Source organism: Macaca thibetana, chromosome 4 (genome assembly GCF_024542745.1).
Source record: "Macaca thibetana thibetana isolate TM-01 chromosome 4, ASM2454274v1, whole genome shotgun sequence".
In the NCBI taxonomy this organism is placed as follows: domain Eukaryota; kingdom Metazoa; phylum Chordata; class Mammalia; order Primates; family Cercopithecidae; genus Macaca; species Macaca thibetana.
Genome location: NC_065581.1, coordinates 166167961 through 166189379, shown reverse-complemented (window position 1 = coordinate 166189379; position 21419 = coordinate 166167961). Strand labels below are relative to the sequence as shown.

General features: G+C 48.5%; 1 protein-coding gene across 1 annotated transcript in view; it reads right to left on the bottom strand.

The window, feature by feature from the left end:
- Positions 1-21382, bottom strand: part of KIF25 (kinesin family member 25) — a 68111-nt gene extending 46729 nt beyond the window's left edge. The window contains exons 1-4 of the mRNA XM_050787084.1: positions 21007-21382; positions 9260-9325; positions 4973-5095; positions 2477-2615 (exon numbers count right to left, since the gene is read on the bottom strand). Of these exons, the coding sequence (XP_050643041.1) occupies positions 2477-2615; positions 4973-5095; positions 9260-9325; positions 21007-21078 (400 nt within the window). The 5' untranslated portion in view covers positions 21079-21382. The remainder of the gene's footprint in view (positions 1-2476; positions 2616-4972; positions 5096-9259; positions 9326-21006) is intronic.
- Positions 21383-21419: the final 37 nt, after the last annotated feature.

The window sequence follows — 21419 nt, the reverse complement described above, 5'->3', positions numbered from 1 at the left end:
CGGGGGGACCTCTCCCCACAGTTACCCCGTCCGTCATCAGCCTGAATGCTGCCCAATCGTCTGCACGGCGGCCAAGGAGGCCTCTGCTCCTAACGCACTGGGAGCCCTTGGTGCGGGGGAGTGGGGCAGGGAGGCAGATGCTGGGGCCGGGCTCTGCTGCTGTGGATTGTAACGCTGGTCTGGGCCTCCACTCCTGCCTCTGTCCCACCAGGATGGCGCCACGGTGATGTGGCGATGAGTGGGCACTGCGTGGGCGCCTTAGCCAAGCTTGGACGCCCAATCCCCAGACTGGCCATTGTGGTGGAGGCAGTGTGAGGGTGACACGGAGCGTGGTGTCGTGCTGCAGGGGACACCTCGTGACTGTATGAGTCACGATAGCCAGGGGCCCCTTCAGATGTCACTTAGCCAAAGGATGCAGCCCAGCCAGGCCTTTCTCCCCCAGGCCCGAGGACCTGCAGAGACAAGGCCCCCTCGGCACAGATGCAGCTCTCATGAGGCCTGAAATCAAGCTGGACTTGCAGAACCACGCACGCTCCCTTTTGGAAAGAAATACCCGTTACCAGGTCCAGACTGAATGTGGGTGTAAGAAAGTGGGAAGGGTCCCCCACAGTGAGAAAGGGACCCTCCCAGTCACTTGGTCTTCTGAGCCTTGACTGTGTCTGGCCCCAGCCACTAGCCTGTCCCCACTATCCCTCTCGTCAGGGCAGCTGAAAGGAGTTGCCTGGGCACCTGAGGCTCATCTTTGAGGAGCGTGGAACTCGAGGGGAGAAGTCGTGCCCCCCGGGAAGCCAGGTAAGGAGGCCCCGAGCCCCTGAGCCTGATGCCTGGGCAGGAATAAGCCTCCTGGGGACCCCTCTGTGTGGTGGGACTGCACCGTGGCTCCCACAGGCAGGGTCTCAGCAGGCTCTGCCTCCTCCCGTGTCAGCATTCCCTCTGCAGGACAGCCTTGGCTGTTCCCTGCTTCTCCCTTTGAGTTTCATCTTTTCAAAGCTTAGGTACACTGCTTTTCACAAAATTACTGTGAAAATCATTTCACAAAAATGATTGTCCCTTTCCCTGCAGCACATGGCTTACAAGAACACAAGCATTGCCGGGTGTGGTGGCTCGCGCCTGTAATCCCAGCACTTTGGGAGGCCGAGGTCGGCAGACCATCTGAGGTCAGGAGTTCGAGACCAGCCTGGCCAACATGGTAAAATCCCATCTCTACTAAAAATACAAAATTAGCCAGGCATGATGGCGGGCGCCTATGATCCCAGTTACTCGGGAGACTGAGGCGGGAGAATCGCTTGAACCCGGGAGGCAGAGTTGCAGTGAGCTGAGATGGCGCCACTGCACTCCAGCCTGGGCGACAGAGCAAGACTCTGTCCCCCCACCCCCACCACAGAAAAGAACACAGGCGTGTGCACACATCACTTCTACAAACACGGCCTCCGGGGAGTTATTAGCAGAGTGCACTGAAGACAACTAGGCTACTGCAGCGATTTCAAGAAAGCATCACGTAGCCTCGCAGAAAAACAGTACAGCTTCCAAAGTCTCCACACACCTATTTTGCAATAACAGCAGAACAACACTTGACCGAGTTCCTAACTTGACAATCATCTGTTTGGCCTGTGGACACACTGAACACTGGACAGAAGCTGTGAACACGAGATGAAGGTGGGGACGGTGCTCTTTGGTTCTTTTGTTTTTTTGAGACAGGGTCTCGCTCTGTCGCCCAGGCTGGAGTGCAGTGGCGCGATCTCAGCTCACTGCAACTTCCGCCTCTCGGGTTCAAGCGATTCTCCTGCCTCAGCCTCCCAAGTAGCTGAGATCAAAGGCATGCGCCACCACGCCCGGCTAATTTGTGTATTTTTAGTACAGACAGGTTTTCGCCATGTTGCCCAGGCTGCTCTCAAACTCCTGGCCTCATGTGATCTGCCCGCCTCGGCCTTCCAAAGTGCTGGGATTATAGGCGTGAGCCACTGGGCCTGGCAGGATAGTGCAATGTGGACGATGAGTTTAAAGCTGCAGAAGCAAAGTAACCTCTTCCACAGGCTTCAAGCACCGTAGCTGAAGATAATAAATCCATTATAACAAAAGAGTAGCCAAATGCTGTGGCATTCTTAGAAATGAAGAAAGAACTGAACTGATAAGACAAAAAAAAAACAAAACAAAAAACCTCACGTCATATTTTAGGAAACTCTGACACAGAATGCCCAATGTAGACACAGGTGCCAGTTCAGTAGTGACTGTCAAGGCCAGGGAAGTGCCCTGTGGTGACCAAGAGAACAAGGAGCTCCCCTGGCAAGTGGGGCTGCAGTGGGAGCTGGGAGGGAGCAGTGCACACGCCAACGTGGCCGAATCACACGGTGCCTACCCTCGCCTGTGGGATTAGGTGTCAGCTAAAAGGAAAAAGAAATGGAAACTTAAATTCTAGCCAGTCATTGTCTTAAAACTGCAAACATTTCTCTTGAGTGTGGACTGACGCCCCTCCTACCTAGCAGGGTCTCGGCGCTCTGCCGTGTTCTTTGCACCGCGGTCACTATCGCAGAAACACGGTCCTGATACTCATCCTGATAATCTCTTAAGAGTGCCCGAGAAGAAGAATGAAACGCCTGTATATCCTGGTTAAGTTTCTATAAAATAAGAACATACACGATTCGTAAAATTATATTATTAATGATCACAGTATAATTACATAATAATTAGTTACATAGGTTTCTATAGAATAATAACATACCCGGCCGGGCGCGGTGGCTCAAGCCTAGTAATCCTAGCACTTTGGGAGGCCGAGACGGGCGGATTAGACCATCCTGGCTAACCCGGTGAAACCCCGTCTCTAGTAAAAAATACAAAAAAATAGCCGGGCGAGGTGGTGGTGGGTGCCTGTAGTCCCATATGTTTCTATAGAATAATAACATACCCACACAATTAATGTAACGGGGCTGGACATGTTGTTAACTGGAAGGGTTTAAAGCAGAGGTGGTTCAGCACAGGCGTGTCGACACCTGCTGGGACTGTTTTCATGCCGCCTGCGCCTCGGCTCACTTACAGAAGTTCTGACTCGGTACATCTGGGATTTGTACTTTCAAAGCAGTACATGTGGCTTTTATGCCCTTAAAGTATTTAAGAAACAGAAAGTCAAGTATTTCACCAATTTCCGTAGGAAGGGCTGCTCACTGCACGGTGGGGTGATGCTGGGCGCGAGCCGTGTTTCCGTCTGTTGTTGACTTCCTCATGATGATGGCTCGGGCTCGGAGCCTCTCATCACCGCCTGAGAAACGGGGGCCGCCCTCCTAATCTACTATCCAGACCTGCCTTCTGGAAGCTCAGTTATCACGAGCACGTGGTGGAAAACATGTGGGCCGGTGAAAACAACTTAACATGTAAATGTACATAATAAAATTCCAGACACAATACATATGAATGCTTTTAGAGAACTTTGGGAGCAAAGCAACTCATGTCCTGTGCGGAAAGTCCTCTTTTCCCCCTGAAATTATCTCAAGGATCTTCCATGGGAAGATTTGACAGAACCAGGACACTACTGCTTAATATTTAATATCAGACACTCTTAAATCACGAGAGCATAACTAAACTTAAATAAGTATTCTTCATTGTTTTAATTGTTTTAGTCAAGTCTCTCTTTTTCTATAAAATGGAGATGACTTTCATATGTTTGGGAAACATTGTAATAATAACATTTTAATATCAAAACAAGTGTTTTTATTATATGGAGTACAGAAAAAGTTAGACAACCTATTCAATTAATTTTATTCAGTTCGAAAAGAATGAAAATTAATTTCATATACATTTATTCTAAATACACTAATGTAGCTTACGAGGGGGTGGGATATCTCTAATTCTGAGTAACAAAGAGAACAGATTAATCCTGTTTACAGATGTTTTACTGTTGTAGTCATTATGCTGGTCACATTGTTTAAAACAAAAGGTAAAACAATGTTCTCAACCAAAGGTATAAAAATATCCTCCTACAATTTCACCCTGGAGAACTGCCAAATATACTATACAGAATAAGTATTTTTTTAACTTTCATTTCTAAAAATTATTAGTAGTTTAACAGGAGCTGTTCACACTGATGACATGCTGTACCAGATCTATTTAATCTAACATGTATAAATATGTTTTCTACCATTTAACGTTAAAATTAAATTGAGAACTTTGATTAACTAAAGTAAGATTTCAGTTTAATGATTTAATTTGATTCATTAAAATGAGAATTTTGACTCATAAAATTGAACTACTACCACAGCTATTTGAAATAATTCATTTCATGGCCAAAATGTATTTTTCCTTCTGATATTTGCTCAGAATCCCAATCCTATGTTTTGTTTTGTTTTTAGGTTTAGTCTTCTGTTTAGTATGTAGTAGAAAGCGGAACTCCCAGAGTGAATACCATCTGCAGTTGATTATGAAAATAGTAACAATTTTGGCCGGGCGCGGTGGCTCACGCCTGTAATCCCAGCACTTTGGGAGGCAGAGGCAGGCGGATCACAGGGTCAGGAGATGGAGACCATCCTGGCTAGCACGGTGAAACCCCGTCTCTACAAAAAATATAAAAATTAGCCAGGCATGGTGGTGGGCACCTGTAGTTCTAGCTACTCAGGAGGCTGAGGCAGGAGAATCGCTTGAACCCGGGAGGTGGAGGTTGCAGTGAGCCAAGATCGCATCATTGCACTCCAGCCTGGGTGACAGAGTGAGACTCCATCTCTAAATTAATTAATTAATTAATTAATTAAAAGAAAGAAAGAAAATAGTAACGATGGTACACCCTTTTAAAGAAGACCAGAATGGGCCTGTAATGGAAACTTGAATCTAACACACGAGGGGCTTTCCTGTTTTCAGTGAGGGCCTCTTTTACTTCCATAAGATGACATGTCTTTTGACAAGCATAATGTAAACCGTTTCACCAGAAACAAACATAAACATTCACTGCATAAATGGAAACTCTGGCTTCTGGTGAAGCTGTTTTTACCTGAATGACACGATCCAACTGGCTCAAGGCCGAGCGTGTGTTTCTCTGCAGACGCTGCTGTTTGTTGTACAGGGTGGAAATCCGCGTGGCCTCACTGCGACTCTTTTCAATCTTTCCCTTGTACTATTGCATAGAAAATAAACAAAGACAATTTAAAGTCTTAAAACCTTGAAGCTGAAGCAGAGGACGGCTGGACCCCTCCTCTTTCCTCTGAGGAGAGAATGGTTGCTGATTGTCCCGGGTGCACCTGCCCGCCTGAGGAAAGACATCGCCCCTGCATGGGACTCACGGTAGCGGGGAACACGGCGGGGACAACTCCAGGTGAACCAGGAGCCACAGGAGCCGTCGGGGAGGCACCCCCAGGGCTGAGCCTGAGGGTCCCGGCCAGGTGCGGGGAGGCAGAACGTCTGGAAGACGGGCTGCGTGTGAGGCCGGCGATGCCCGCGTGTGAGCTGGGGGTCCCGCGCTGCCTGCGGTGCCGCCGGGGAGCTGAGCCCAGGCCCCAGTCCTGGCACAGAGACGGCCAAGCTCACGGCCTCAGGAGCGGAGGGACCGGGACTCAGGAGCAGAGAGCTGGGCCCAGCGGGGCAGGAGGCTGCAAAGTCACCGAAAGTAACTGTGGAGCGAAGGCGGCCGCACAGCGGGGTGTGATTAGGTCAGAAAATCGCTGTGTTCTCCTTGCGAAGCTCCTCCGAAGTGGAAACGTGTTAACAGACAACTGCAGAGGAGGGCGGCTCCGAGAGCCCCGGGGTGAAGAGGCCGTCGAGAGCACCGGGCCGGATCCGTGGGGCTTGAGGATGGGCCCGGGAAGGTTCTCCCACCCTCATCCGACTAAAGAAGAAGCTGCCCCAAAATTGAGTCCCCGGCCCCCAAAGGCTCAGATCCTCTCTGGGGAGAAAGCAATACCACGCGCGAGAGCGTTAGAAATCAGCCTGCGCGTGTTAGAAACCGTGTTCCAAAGCCTCCGGGACTCACCGGGTGTGGAACGGCAATTCTGGGAAAATTCACGGTTCCAGAGCCTCTGGGACTCACCAGGTGTGGAAAAGCAATTATGGGAAAGTCCGCGGTTCCAAAGTCTCTGGGACTCACCAGGTGTGGAACGGCAATTACGGGAAAATCCATGGCCCCAGCATGGCCTGCGCTCAACGTGGGGCTGCCCTGAGCTTTGGGGGATTTGGTGGGCAACAGAAAGACGGGGGAACGAGCCTGCGTGGGCACAGGGACGCCGGCTTGCGCTGGGGGTTGCTGAGGAATGGAGTTGGATGGAAATAAAGTCACCACCTGTTGGGCAAGGGACATGGGACTTATCTTAGGTGAGGGCGACATGGGAAGCAGGAGCACGAGTCGCAGGCAGGGAGCTCCGCCTCCGGGAGGGTGAGAGGCTGGGAGGGCCAGGAGGACCAGGAGGCCAGTGCAGCCGCCAGATCTGCAAGGTGCATGGGGTGGACAATGCTCCACCTGCCTCCTGGTCCAGGAATCCCAGTGGAAAAGCCATTTCATTGCAGGGCCCGTGACGCCAAGCACGCCACACACCAAGGCCACGCTCTGGTGGCAGTGGGACATGCTGGCCTGGGGGAGGCAGCAGGCAGGGCCACCATGTGGAGATCGGCCTTCCAGTGACCGGAACCACCAGGAGGGGCTCACAGTGCAGACGCCAGGGCTCCACGGCTTCACGTCACACTGTGTGCCTAATGATCTCACATGTTAAAAAAGATCCTTTAAAAAGCTCATCTAAATGACACTAGAAAAGTCGCTGGGCTTGGGCAGTGCCCCCACCAACAGCGTGTGGTGAACAGCACCAGGCTCTGGACCAGACCCAAATGGGAAGGCTGGGCCTGCACTTCAGGGGTCCGCGGCCACACGGACAGCCACTCCTTGACAGGCTGCTGGCACCGCAGAGGCTGTGACGTCCTGGAGAGCCACTCATGCTGAGGGACCCTGAGCAGGGCCATCCATGTTCCGCTGGAGAAGGCTTTGCTGGAATGTGATGCCGAGGGGTTTACCTCTGCCATCTCAGGCACACTCAGGCACTCACCGGCAGGGGTCTGGGGTCCCTCCTCCATGGAAGGACCCGTTTCCCTGGCCAAAGATGGAGACTGGAGTGTGACTGTGGAGCAACGGATGCCTGGGGTTCCTTGAGATCTTGTTGACCAAGAGTCTTGACCCTTCCAATAAAGCCACGAAATGCTGTTAGGCTCTTAGGCTGGACGGGGTTACTATTTCCAACTGTTTTCATTACTGTAGAATTACACTGTGCACTTCCAGAGAACAATGTGGCCTGGAACTGGGTGATGAGATTTGATGCTCAGTCCCGTGGCTTTTTGTCATTGTGAACGTGGGAACGTTTCTCACCTCTCCGGACCTTGGTGTTACCGCCTGTGTGCCTTGGTCTTCAGTGCCTAGGAAGGGCATGATAATGCACGCACACCCAGGCCTCAACACCCCAGGAAAGAACGAGCTTAAAAACGAATGCAGAAACTATTCACTTCATTTAAGAAGTAGTATGAATATCCCTTAATTAATTTGCAGATTTTGTACAACTGCATTTTTTTTTTCCAATGAAACTCAACAGGGTTATTCAAGGATAGTCAAGAAGAGTAGAAGCCCCACTTGGCCCTGATTCTGCTGAGATTCGAAGAATTCGAAAGGGGTAATAATTTAAAGATGAGAACACAACGGTTTCCTATTTCCACTGTTACAAATTACGGGAAACTGGGGGCTTCCAACAGAAACTTCTCATCTCGTGGTTCCGGAGGCCAGAAGTCCAGACACAAGGTGTGGTCGGGCCTCCCTCTGAAGGCTTCTGGGGAGGGCCCCTCCTGCCTCCTCCCGGCTCTGGCTCTGCTTGCAACCCTTGGCCTGCGGTTGTATTGCCCATGTACACATGGTCACATCTGGAAAGCTCCCTTCCTCCATCCCCACGTGACCTGTGTGGAAACTCCTCTGCCTCCCTCCTCTACGGACACTCACTCACGGTGGCATTTAGAGCCCACCAGGATAATCCAGGACACTCTCCCATCCCAAAAGTCTTAATTTGGTCACATCTGCAAACGTCCTTTTCCCAGTCGGTTCACGTCCTGATGAGAAGCTTCCAGGGACTCAGGCCTGCTTTCTTTCCGCGGCCGCTTCTCAGCCTACCCCAAGTAGCAACAGCAAACGGTAGAGAAGAACAACCTGAGTCCGCGTGTGCCAAGGGCATTCTCCCTGTGTGCTCCCTTCCTTTTCAATTCTGAGAACAAACCTGCAAGAAAAACTGAGCGGAGTCATCTTCCACAGACGTTTTTCTTTGGTGAGGCAGATGGATGATATGGGTGGCATCGTTCAGGTGTTCTGGGGCTGATCCTGGGATGGCAGATCGCTCCAGTTACCAGACGAGCGGCTTCCTGGAACAACGGGGTGCGGGAAGGGCGGAAGCATGCCGGCGGGGGCCTTCGGGGCGATGGAGACCCCGGGCACCTGGCTTGTGGTGATGGTGGCTGCTGCGGTTTGAATGTGCCACATCCAAAATTCACATGGAAACTTAACCCCCGATGTGGTGGTGTTGAGAAGCAGTGCCTTTGGGTACGGACCTGTGCTTTGTGGAGGGACTGGAGGGAACCAGAGCAGCCTTTGGGGATGGACCCATGCCTCCTGGACTGACAGGAGGGAACCGGCGCAGCCTTTGGGGACGGATCCGTGTCTCGTGGATGGACAGAAGGGAACCGGCACAGCCTTCTGTGCTCCCCACTGTCCTGCCAGGCGAGGACAGCGCCAGAGATGGCACCATCGTTGAGGAAGAAGGGCCCTCACCAATGGCCCCGTGGCATCTGGCCTTGGATTTTCCAGCCTCTGGAACTGAGTGATAAATTCCTGTTCTTAATAAATGTCTCAGTCTCAGATATTTTTTACAGCAGCACAAATGACTAAGTCAGTTACACAACTACACATTTCCTAAATGTTGAATTGTACACTTAACATGGGTAAATTTATGGTACACCCACTTGGTACACTAAACCTCAAGAGAGCTGTTTTGAAAAAGCGTGAGTTCCTGATGAACTGTTACTCATTAAATACCTGTGAGCACAGAGACACATAGGAATTTGAAGCTCAACCTTGATCCAGTGTAAGAAGACACTTCACACAGCAACCAAGGAGTCCCTGTCGGCTCACTCGATGGCAAAAAGAAAAGGTCCCAGGCAGTCACCCACAATGGATTTCTTCTACAAGGGCTAAAAGCTGACTTCAACACGAAATCACTCCGCACTGGATACAATTCCACTCAGCCTGCGGGACATTTAAAAATATTACCTCTGCCAATTTCAGAAGAAGGACAGCGTTTTCCGTTTCCAGTTCGGCTATCTTGTCTTCTTTGGCCTACAACCAAGGATCCAAAAAAGATAATGACCAACGCAGCACTTACCTGGTTGTACTGAAGTCATGAGACTTCTATTAATCAGCCATCATGCTCACCCTCAGAACACAGCGTACACTGGACGCAAACACACGGGCCCTTGGTGAGGAACTGCCATCCTGGGCTGCACGGCCGTGCTTTGGTCAATGACAGTCCTCGTCCCTCACAGTGGCCGCTTGAGAGGGCAGTGCCTTATTTTTACTGTAGCTTTTCTGTGTTGCGATACACACATCCTCACTGTTGTGTTACAGCCACCTGCGGTGTTCAGCAGAGTCCCGCGCTGCACAGATCTGTGGCCTGGCTGCAATGGCCACACCCGATAGCAGCAGGCGGCACCTTCCCAGTTCGTGGAAAAGCACCCCACGATGTCCCACGATGACAAAGCTGTCCAAGGACACATTTCTCAGAACACAACCCCGCCATTAAGCGATGCCTGACTGTATGGGAACTGACCGATGCTGGGCTCGGATGACGCCGCGGCCCCAGGACAGGCAGGAAAGACCATCTCCACCCCGACAGGCTGTGCTTCCCTCCCACCGTCCACGCTCACATCCACCACCTCTCCAGCCTCCAGTGTGGCCCCTGACCAGCAGTGGCAGCTGAACCTGGGGGCTTGAACCCTCCCACCCCTTGTCAGAAGCGGGCTCAGAGAGGCTAGCTGGGAGGGCTGAGGACTGTCACAGAAACACTGGGGCACAGAAGCAGCCAGTGTGAAGGCCTTGAGGTGGGAACGAGCGTGGCATGTTGAGGGCGGGGCAGAGGCCTGCGAGGCCAGTGAGTGGGTGAGGGAGGCTGAGGAGGGAAGGAGGCCGGGGCATGGCCAGGGTGTGTGCAAGCCAGGTGGAAGACTGGGTTTGATCCCACATAGATGGGAGAGCACTGGAGGGTCTGACATAGGGCTGTGAAGTATCACCTATCAATAGTGAACACAGAGAGAGCCAGCAACTGGAGAATTTCCTGCAAAGACAACCACCAGTTTCTTAGGAAGCAGGTTGTGGTGCAGGCCCTCCTACTGGGGGTTCAGTCCTCTGCTGGGGACTCCTCCTCCCCCACGCCTGCTGACACGCCCACAACCAGCTGTGATGATTTTAGGACAATCTTGCTTGTAACTCCAAACTCTTTGGGACTGGTGATATGATCTGAGGCCTTGGGAGTCATCTATACCAGCAGTCCCTAACCTTTTTGCCACCAGGGACTGGTTTCATGGAGGACAGTTTGTCCACAGGCTGGGGGTAGGATGGTTTTGGGATGAAACTATTCCACCTCAGGTCATCAGGCATTAGATTCTCACAAGGAGCACACAGGTGCAGTTTACAAGAGGGTCCGCGCTCCTCTGGGACTCTCATGTCGCGGCTCATTTGGCAGGAGGCGGAGATCAAGCAGGAATGCTCATGGACCCCTGCTCACCTCCTGCTGTGCACCCGGTTCCTAACAGGACACGGACCAGTATCGGTCCATGGCACGGAGGCTGGGGACCCTTGATCTATGCTATTCATTGCTATATGCAGTCCATTTAACATCTTAAAAAGAAATCTCTGGAATATTTCCTCTCCAGTCCACTTAATTCCAAGAGGGCACCCTCCCTTCACGGACAACTGCAGGAGCAGACACCACCACTCTCTGCCAGCTGCTTCTTTCTGACATTAATTGAAAACGTTTCCATAGACTGACCGAGGTACAAATCACACACCAGAGAATTTACTCACATGCACAATTCAGTGAACCTTAGGGTGCGTTGAGTACAACACTCACCAGAATTAGTTTCAGAATATTTTCATCTTCCTCAAAAGAAACCCTTAGACATTACTCCTAACTACTTCCTACCCCCAGTGCCAGGAAACCACTGATCTATTTTCTGTCTCTGTATTTGCCGATTCTGGACATTTCATACAAATGGAATCACACAACATGTGGTCCTTTGTATCTGGCTTCCACTCAGCCTAAGGTTTTCAGGGCTCAGTCATGTGTAGCAATATTAGAATTTCATTCCTTTTTATTACCAAATAGAATATTCCATCGTATGGATGTGTAACATTTTGTTATTCATTCATCAGTTGATGGACGTTGAGGTTTTCTCTTCCTTTTGGTTATTAAGGGTAGTGCTGCCAGGACATTCCCGTATAAGCTTTGTGGGGAAATGTTTTTACATCTCTTGGGTGCATATACCTAGCATTTTGAGGAACTGCCAGACTGTCTTCCAAAGCAGCTGTGAGGCAGGAGAATAGGGAATTAGAGTAACCAAGGGTGAAGGTATAAGCAAAAGAACAGCAGGTGAAGCTAGTTCCAGGCAGGACTGGGCAGCACACAGGCCACTGTCTCCCTCCGGTGATAACAAGACAGACAAGTTTGCATGTCAGCCTCGGATTGACCACGGGCCACATATCCGCTTCAGCCTCTGATTGGTCACAGGCCTCTAAAGGGCACCCAGAGGTGTTACCAAATTCTTTTCGCCTCAGAAAAGCCCTACAGAACATTGCTACTGGGGTTCCTGAGCCGCTTGCTTGAGCCCGCTCCTACTCTGTGGAGTGCACTGTCACTTCAATCAATCTGCACTTTCAATACATCTGTGCTTTTGTTGCTTTTTTCTTTTGTTGCTTCTTTTGTTGCTTTGTTTGTGCATTTTGTTCAATTCTTTGTTCAACACACCAAGAACCTGGACAACTCACAGTCAAGACGTTCCATCTGGTAAGAGCAGCATTATATTTACATTCCCACAACTGCATGAGGATCCTGGTTTCTCCACCTCCTCTCCAACACCTGTGATTATCTCTCTTTTATTATAGTCCTCTTTGTGGGCAAGCAGTGGTGCCAGGCTGTGGTTTTGTTTTTCCCTGGTGGCTAATAATGGTGAACATCATTTTCAGTGTAAAAGTCTTGTTAAGTCTTACACCTTGTACTTCTTTGGTTAAAGGCATTCTGAAATGTTTTGATATTTTTTATGCTATTGTAAGTAAAATTGTCCCTCCCTCCCTCCCTCCCTCCCTCCCTCCCTCCCTCCCTCCCTCCCTCCCTTCCTTCCTTCCTTCCTTCCCTCCCTCCCTCCCTCCCTCCCTTCCTTCTTTCCTTTCTCTCTCTTTCTCTTTTTTTTTTTTTTGACGGAGTCTCACTCTGTTGCCCAGGCTGGAGTGCAATGGCATGATCTCGGCTCACTGCAAGCTCCACCTCCCAGGTTCAAGCGATTCTCCTGCCTCAGCCTCTCAAGTAGCTGGGACTACAGGCATCTGCCACCATGCCCAGCTAATTTTTTGTATTTTTAGTAGAAATGGGGTTTCGCCAGGTTGATCTCGAACTCCTGACCTCAGGTGATGCACCAGCCTCAGCCTCCCAAAGTGCTGGGATTACAGGTGTGAGTCACCATGCCCAGCCTTTTTTTTTTTTTTTTAATAGAGACAGGGTCTTGATATGCTGGCCAGACTGGTCTTGAACTCTTGGCCTCAGGCAATCCTCCTGTCTCAGCCTTCCAGAATGCTAGGATTACAGGCATGAGCCACCATGTCTGGATGGAATTGTTTTCTTAATTTCATTTTCAGTTGTTCATTCCTACAGCATACATTTGCTTTTTGTATATTGACCTTATATTCTTCAACCTTGCTGAATTTATTTACTGTGAATGAGTTTTCTTTTAGTGGATTTTTTTTTTTTTTTTTTTTGAGACAGAGTCTCACTCTGTCACCCAGGCTGGAGTGTAATGGCGAGATCTTGGCTCATTGCAACCTCCGCCTCCTGGGTTCAGGTGATTCTCCCGCCTCAGCCTCCTGAGTAGCTGGGGTTACAGGCACCTGCCATCATGCCCAGCTAATTTTTGTATTTTTGTAGAGACGGGGTTTCACCATGTTGGCCAGGTTGGTCTGGAACTCCTGACCTCAAGTGATCCACCCACCTCTGCCTCTTAAAATGCTGGGATTACAGGCATGAGCCACTGTGCCTGGCCCCTTTTCAGTGGATTTCCTAGAATTTTCTGTGTACGAGATCATGTCTTCTGCAAATTGGAGATCATCTTCCCTCTTCCTTTCTGATGTAGATGCCATTTCCTTTTGATTTCCCTGCCCAACTGCTTGACTCATGCTTCCAGGACAATGTGGACCAAAAGTGTTGAAAGTGGATGTGTCTATCTTGCTCCTGGTCTCTGGGGAGAGGCGTTCGGTCTTTCAGCAACATTAGCTATAGTTCTCTCACAGATGCCTTTTATCAAGTTGGGGAATTTCCCTTCCATTCTTATTTGATTGAGTGTTTTTATTATGAAGAGGTGTTAAATTGTGTCAAATGTTTCTTCTGGGTCTATTAAGATAATCATAGCAGTTCTGTCCTTTATTTTCTTGATATGGTCTATTACCTTAACTGATTTTTGAATGCTGAACCTGCCTTGCATTCCTGGAGTGAGTCCCGCTTGGTCTTGATGTATAATTCTCTTTATATATGGCTGGATTCTGCTTACTCATCTATTGTTGAGGGTTTCTGCACCTCTATTTATAAGAGATACTGCTCTGTAGTTTTCTTTGCTCATGGTATCTTTCTGTGGCTCTGGCATCAGGGTAATATGGCCTCATGGAATGGGAAATGTTCTCTCCTCTTCTAGATTTTGAAAGTTTGTGAAGGACTGGTGCTAATTCTTCTTTGAAGTGTTGGGTAGAATTCAATGACGCCATCTGGACCTGAACTTTTCTTTGTGAAGGTTTTTGGTTACTAATTCGATCTCTCTACTCATTATAGTTCAATTCAGATTTTCTATTTCTTCTTTAATCGGTTTTGTTAGTTTGTGTTTTTATAGAAATTTGACCATTTCATCTAATTTGTTGGCAATGTTCATAGTATTTTCTTATAATCCTTTATATTTCTGTAAGATAACATTCCCTTTTTTATTCTTTTTCTTTATATAGAGAGGGGGTCTCACCATGTCACCCAGGCTGGTTCCTAATCTCCCACCTTGGCCTCCCCTTTTTTATCCTTGATTTTAGCAATTTGAGACCCTGTTTAGTCAGTCAAGCTAAAGGTTCATCAATTTTATTGATATTTTCAAAGAGCCAATTATTTGTATTGATTTTCTCTGTAGTTTTTCTATTCTCTATTTCATTCGCTTCTGCTCTAATATCTTTTGTTTGCTTCCTTCAACTTGTTTGAGCCTAGTTTGCTCTGTTTTGTCCAGTGTCTTAAGGTAGAAGAGCAGGTTGTTGACATGAGATCTGTCTCCTTTTAAAATATAGGCTTTTTAAAATACAGGCTTTTACATCTATACATTTCCATCGAAGCCTTGCTTTAGCTTCATCCTATAAGTTTCTGTACTGTGGTATCTTCATTTTCATTTATCTCAAAGTACTTCCTTATTTCCTTGTGGTTTCTTCTTTGACACATTGGTTATTTAAGAGTGTCTTGTTTAATTTCTGCATATTTGTGAGTTTCTCAAATTTATTTTTGCCATCAATTTCAAATTTAACTCTATTCTGAACATGCTCCAGGATAAACATGCTGGGTCACAGAACAAGCCTGAATACATTAAAGCATAGAAATCGTATATGATTCAGGCTTGTTCTACTTAAAGGATAGAAATCGTGTATGATTCAGGCTTGTTCTATTTAAAGGATAGAAATCATATATGATTCAGGCTTGTTCTATGACCTAGCATGTTTATCCTGGAGCGTGTTCAATGTGCACTTGAGAAGAATTCTCAGTTCTGTTGTTAGATAGCGTGTTCCACAGATGTCTGTTAGGTCTGTTTGGTTTATCATGTTCTTTGAGTCTTCTGTTTACTCGTTGATTTTCTATCTAGTTGGTCTATCCATAATTGAAGGTAGAGAGAGTATTGAAGTCTGCAATCACTGTTTTTGAATTGCCTATTTCTCTTCCATTCTGTCGGTTTTTGTCTCACTCGTTCAGAAGCCCTGTTGTTAGGTGTATTCTTCCCTCCTCTCTTTTATTTTTATTTTATTTTATTTTTATTTTTTTGAGACGGAGTCTCGCTCTGTCGCCCAGGCTGGAGTGCAGTGGCCGGATCTCAGCTCACTACAAGCTCCGCCTCCTGGGTTTCCGCCATTCTCCTGCCTCAGCCTCCCAAGTAGCTGGGACTATAGGCGCCCGCCACCTCGCCCGGCTAGTTTTTTGTATTTTTTAGTAGAGACGGGGTTTCACCGGGTTAGCCAGGATGGTCTCGATCTCCTGACCTCGTGATCTGCCCGTCTCGGCCTCCCAAAGTGCTGGGATTACAGGCTTGAGCCACCGCACCCGGCCCCCTCCTCTCTTTTATATTATTATAGTTATACACATTATATGTATATATGTTACAAATACAACAATACATTGTTATAATTATGACTTTACATAATTTCATGTTCATTAAAGAAGGTGAGGAAAGGAAGGAGAATACATGTATATTTCTATGCAAGTTCTATTTCTCTTTTTATTTACCATGTTTGTTTCTCTTCATTTGGTCCTGTGGATTCAAGTCACTGGTGTCATTTCCTGACTCCAATAAAACTTTGCTTTCATCACATCCTTTGTGCTATTTTTGTCAAATACATTACATTTCTACATGTTACAGGGCCAGCCAACAGTACAATTATACACATTCTGTCTTATACAACTGCTCTTTAAATCAGTTAAGAGAAGGAAAATGAAGAAATATACATGTCTACTATCTTTTATAATTACGTAATTACTTTACTAACACTCTTTGTGGATCCGAGCTTCCTTGTGGTTTCACGGGCTTTCAGCCTGAGGGATTTCCTTCTCACAGTACATTCTCTCAGATTTGTTTTTCTAATAGTGCTTTTATTTTGCTTTAATGTTTGAAAGACAGTTTTGCCAGATATAAGACTCTTGATTGACAGGTTTTCTTTCCTTTCAGCACTTTGAACATGTCACTCCACTGCCTTATGAGTCTGTTTTCATGCTGCTAATATAGACAAACTTAAGACTGGGCAAATTACCAAAGAAAAGAGGTTTACTGGACTTAGCATTTCCACGTGGCTGGGGAGGCCTCACAACCATGGCAGAAGCGGAAAGTCACACCTCATATGGTGACAGAGAGAGAGAAGGAGCTTGTGCAGGGAAACTCCTCCTCTTAAAACCATCAGATCTCGTAAGACTCATTCACTATCACGAGAACACCATGGGGAAGATATCTGCTCCCATGATTCAATTACCTCCCACCGGGTCCCTCCCACAACACATAGGAATCCAAGATGAGATCTGAGTGGGGAAGCAGCCAAACTGTATCAACCACCCTCTGACTTCCATCATTGCTGAGGAGAAGTCAGCCATTAGTCCTTTTGGGTTCTCACGTACACGACAACAAATCTGCTTTCAAGATTTGCATCTTGCTTCAAACATTTGTACTATGACGTGTGCGAGTGTGGATCTCTTTGTATTTATCCTACTTTTGGGATCCATTGAACTTGAGAGATTCACATTTTTAAGCAAATTTGGGAAGTTTACAGCAATTATTTCTTTGAATATTTTCCTGCTCCTTTATCTCTCTTCTCTCCTTCTTTTGCTTTCATTATGCATATACTGGGGTGCTTAAAGGTTTCACATCTTTCTCTGAGGTTCTGTTCATTTTTTAAATCTATTATCTCTGTTTTTAAGATAACATGATTTCTACCAATCTATCTTAAAGTTTGCTGACTTTTCAGTTCAAATCTACTCCTGAGCCCTGACAGAATTTTTTTTTTTCCATTTCAGTTATTTTCAGCTCCAGGATTATCATTAAAAAATAATTTCTATCTCTTCATTGTTTTTTATTTGATGAGACATTGCCATGGTTTCCCTCACTTCTATGAGCACAGCGTTGTTTAGTTTTTTGAACATGTCTATAATGGCTGCTTTGAAGTCTTTGTCTCCTCAAAATCTAGGCCCTCTTGCTAATCAGAGTCAAATTGAAAAAAAAAGAAAATCTAGGCCCTCACAAGGCAGCTTTTGTTTCCTGTGTTTTCCTCATGTCTCATTTTCCTGTTTCTTTGAATGTCTTTGCATGTCTATTTTTATTGAAAAATTGGATGTTTGAGGTAATAGTATGAAAACTGTACATGCTGATTCCTCTCCTCCCTGCCTGCAGCTTGGTTTTGTTGTTCTTTGCTTATCTGTTGAGTCACTTGGTTAGACTATTTCAATGAAGCTTATTTCCCATGCAGTGTGAGGCCTCTGGGGTAGCTCCTTGGAGGACTCAGCCTTGGGCATCCTCGCAGCCACCCTGGGTTGTGGTGGTTTTGGTGGGGACATTGGCTGTCTCTTTCCCTGATCCCTCTGTTAAGCCATCTACCTTATGCGGCATCACATCTACCTGTTAAGCTCCATTAATTACCAACTGATTGCTCTATGATTTTCAGTAATGACCTGGGCATACATTTCTTCAGTGTCTGGTCCAATTATACTGGAGCAGGGGTCATGTTTTGAGGCCTGTCTTTGAGGTTTGTGTTAGCTCCAGGTGGGCTCTTCTTCTTCCTTTTTTTTTTTTTTTTTTTTGAGACGGCGTCTTGCTCTGTCACCAGGCTGGAGTGCAATGGCGCGATCTCAGCTCACTGCAACCTCTGCCTCCCGGGTTCAAGTGATTCTCCTGCCTCGGCCTCCCGAGTAGCTGGGACTACAGGTGCACGCCACCACACCCAACTAATTTTTGTATTTTTAGTAGGATGGGGTTTCACCATGTTGGCCAGGATGGCCTCAATCTCTTGACCTCGTGATCCGCCCACCTTGGCCTCCCAAAGTGCTGGGATTACAGACGTGGGCCACCATGCCCAGCCGAGGGCTCTTCTTAGTCACCACTTTGGTTCTCTCTAGCAACCTAGTAGGGCTATGAATTAGCTTGTTGATCATATGCTGAATTTTGTCTCTATCCCCAAATTCAAATGTTGAAGTCCCAACCCCCAGTATATTAGAATATGATTCTATTTGAAGATAGGATCTTTAAAGAGGTGATTAAGTGAAAATGAGGCCATGGGGGTGGGGGTGGGCCCTGTTCCAACGTGACTGGTGTCCTTACCAGAGGAGGGCGTGGGCTGTGTTCCAATGTGGCTGGTGTCCTTACAAGAGGAGGAAATTTGGACATGTACAGAGACACGATGAAGAAAGACCACGTGAGGACGCGGTGAGAAGGTGGCCATCCACAAGCCAAGGAGAGAGGCCTCCCAGGCAACCAAAGCTGCCAATGCCTTGAGCTCAGACGTCAGGCCTCAGAACTGTGAGGGAGAAATTTCTGTTGTTTAAGCCCCCAGTCTGTGGTGCTTTGTTCTGGCAGCTCTCACAGGCCAATTCATTGCTCCTAATTAAGAGAACAATCCTTTCAGAGCATGCCTTCAGGCTTGAACTCGCTGTTTCCAATAAAGCCAGTTCCTTTGGGAAGAGCTTCAGAGCAACCTTTTCTTCCCTGGGGACTGTCCTGCTCTCTGGTCTTTTCAGTTTGCTTCTTTTTACAGAGCTGTGTCCTACAGTGGAGCTGGGGAGAGCAATGGGATCCCAGCCTTCTTAGCCCGCTGTTCTTGGCTAGAACCCCATCCAATGAGTAGAGACTGGCTGGAAGAAGGGGGCTGTCCATGGTCACCAGGAATTTAGCCTCTTCAACTGGGTGCTGCGGTGAGAAATGCTGGCATCTGTCCCTCCTGGTGAGATAAGGGGACCCTCGGATGGGAGCTGAGGGGAGAGCAAGCCCTGTCTCCTCGGACACAACCACCAAGAGGGGGGCTCTGTCAAGATAAGCTGGAGTGGGGGAAGGAGGGATCCACAGATGATCATTGTTCTTATGGAGTTTTAGCAGACTTTCTTGAATAAATATTTGTCATCTGATGTATGCTGTGAGGACTAAGCTCTGATTTTTTTTTTTAACTCTTGGGCTTCAAATTCCTATCTAAGGGGCCCAGGGAGCCATGCCCTACAAATCATAAATTCTCATCAGATGGATTTTATTTAGCCCTATACATTGTGACTTACTTTCCAAATCTGACTCGGACATAATATTACGAGACAAAGAAGAAAGTCAAAATATTTTACCCCAAAAGCATGCTGCTTTGCCATATTTTGAAATGGTCCTGCAAAGCTGTCCTTTGTTGGGGGACGTGTACATCTGTAAAGAATCTCTGTTAACACGGTTAGATCTTTTTCTTCCAGGCCCTCCCAATCCTGAAGAGATGAACTAGAGTCTAGAACCTTTTAAAAATCTAAATAGGAAACATCTGTCACCTATTGACTCTAAGGGCAGCCATAATGAGACTTCAAAAGAACCTTCACTATCTTTTATCTTAACCTGAACATCTCCTTTCTATTGATCCCAGGTCTTCAGACAAACTCAACCAATTGTCAACCAGAGAATGTTTACATGAACCTAGAGCCTGGAAGCCCTCCCCCTACCCTTTGAGTTGTCCCGCCTTTCTGGGCCGAACCAATGTATTTCTTAAACGTATTTGATTGATGTCTCCTGCCTCTCTAAATTGTGTAAAACCAAGCTGGCCCCGGCTACCTCGTACACAAGTTCTCAGGCTGTCCTGAGGGCCGTGTCACGGGCCATGGTCACTCATATTTGGCTCCAAATAAATCTCTTCAAATATTTTACAGAGTTTGACTCTTTTCGTTGACAGCTGTTAGCACAACTTCCATTAAAAAAGTGGGTTGTTTTCCCCATTTTGCACGTTTTGCTCAGGTTTCCGGGGCTCCTCTCCCTGCCACCCCGGGGTGTCCCCGGGCAGTGTTCTCCCTCCATGGCCATTACTCCGTTTGAACCAGTGCCCTCCACAATGTGACATTTTCAGAATAGGAATTTAATCTCATCTTCCCACCCTCCTCACAATCCCTCCAACGGTGTCTCCGTGCCCTCAAGAAAGAAGATCCCTTACCAGTCCCGACTGACCAGGCGGAGCTCGGCCCCTTGCTGTGCTCTCAGTCTCAAGCAGCAGCTGCTTCCTGCGCTGCCCCAGCCGGCGCTGACCCCTGCCCAACTCACAGCACTGCCGGCCGCAGCCTCTCACCCAGAGCTCCTGCCCTCAGCCTCCAGCCAGAGAAGGACTCCCCATCTCAGCAGAGCTCAGCTCGGCGGGCACGGGCACGATGCAGAAATCCTTGATTTCTCAGATTAGGCGATGGCTGAATTATAAACACGTGTGAGACCATGCACCTCCACTTCCCAGCGTTCTGTATTTTACATTCTGTGTTTATTTCATTGATCTACTCCCCGGATTCAACTGTATACTCCAAGAGGGCAGTGACTAGAAGAGCTTTACCTGTCCTGGCTTAACTACTGTGCTCCCGGCACGTGCACAGCACACAGCTGACGGTTTTAAAAGTCGCGGAGGCCCCAGGTGGGAGGGGAGAGGAGGTGGGAGGGGAGAGGAGGCCGGAGGGGAGAGGAGGCCCGAGGGGAGAGGAGGCCCAGGTGGGAGGGGGAGGGGGGAGGTCCCTCAGGGGACGAGGTCCCCAGGTGGGAGGGGAGAGGAGGTCCCACAGGGAAGTCCAGGGCCTCAGGTGGAGGTCAGTGGTGGGAGGACAGAGCAGGTCCACCACCCCTAGGTCGTGGAAGCCTAGACGGGAGGGGACAGATCACGTGGGGCCTCTGTGTCCAAAGCTGGCCACCATCCAGTGAAAACCTCAAGCTCCCCGATTCTCCCAGGCCTCAGCGTGGAGCCTCTGAGGGGGGAGGTCCCTCCCCCCACCCCCCACCCCGACTCACCCGCACTTGGCTTTGCAGCTGCCGGGTCCGCTGCTCCCAGAAGCTCCCCCACCGCCCGCCCCCGGCCGGCATCGCCTCTGCTTCTGGCCTCTCACCGCCCCAGTAACCGGCGCAGGTGCAGGCGTTGGGGAGCGAGAGAGGGTGGCTCGAGGCGGGAGCCAGGGGCAGGGGGAAGAAGCAGGAAGACCCGGGGGAGGGGGCCGGTGTCCAAGCGTTGAGGAAAGTTTCATGCCTTCTGAATCCCAGGCCTCGCTGGACCACGGCCCCGCCTGGTTCTCCTGTAACTTGCGGAGCTCCTGGACCGGCGCTTCCCAGAGGCGCGGCGCTGAGTCCCGGAAGCAGGACCTGAACCTGGAAGAGGAGGGGCAAGCAGCTTCCTGCTTCCTCCTCCCCGCACACTGCAGAGGGAACGG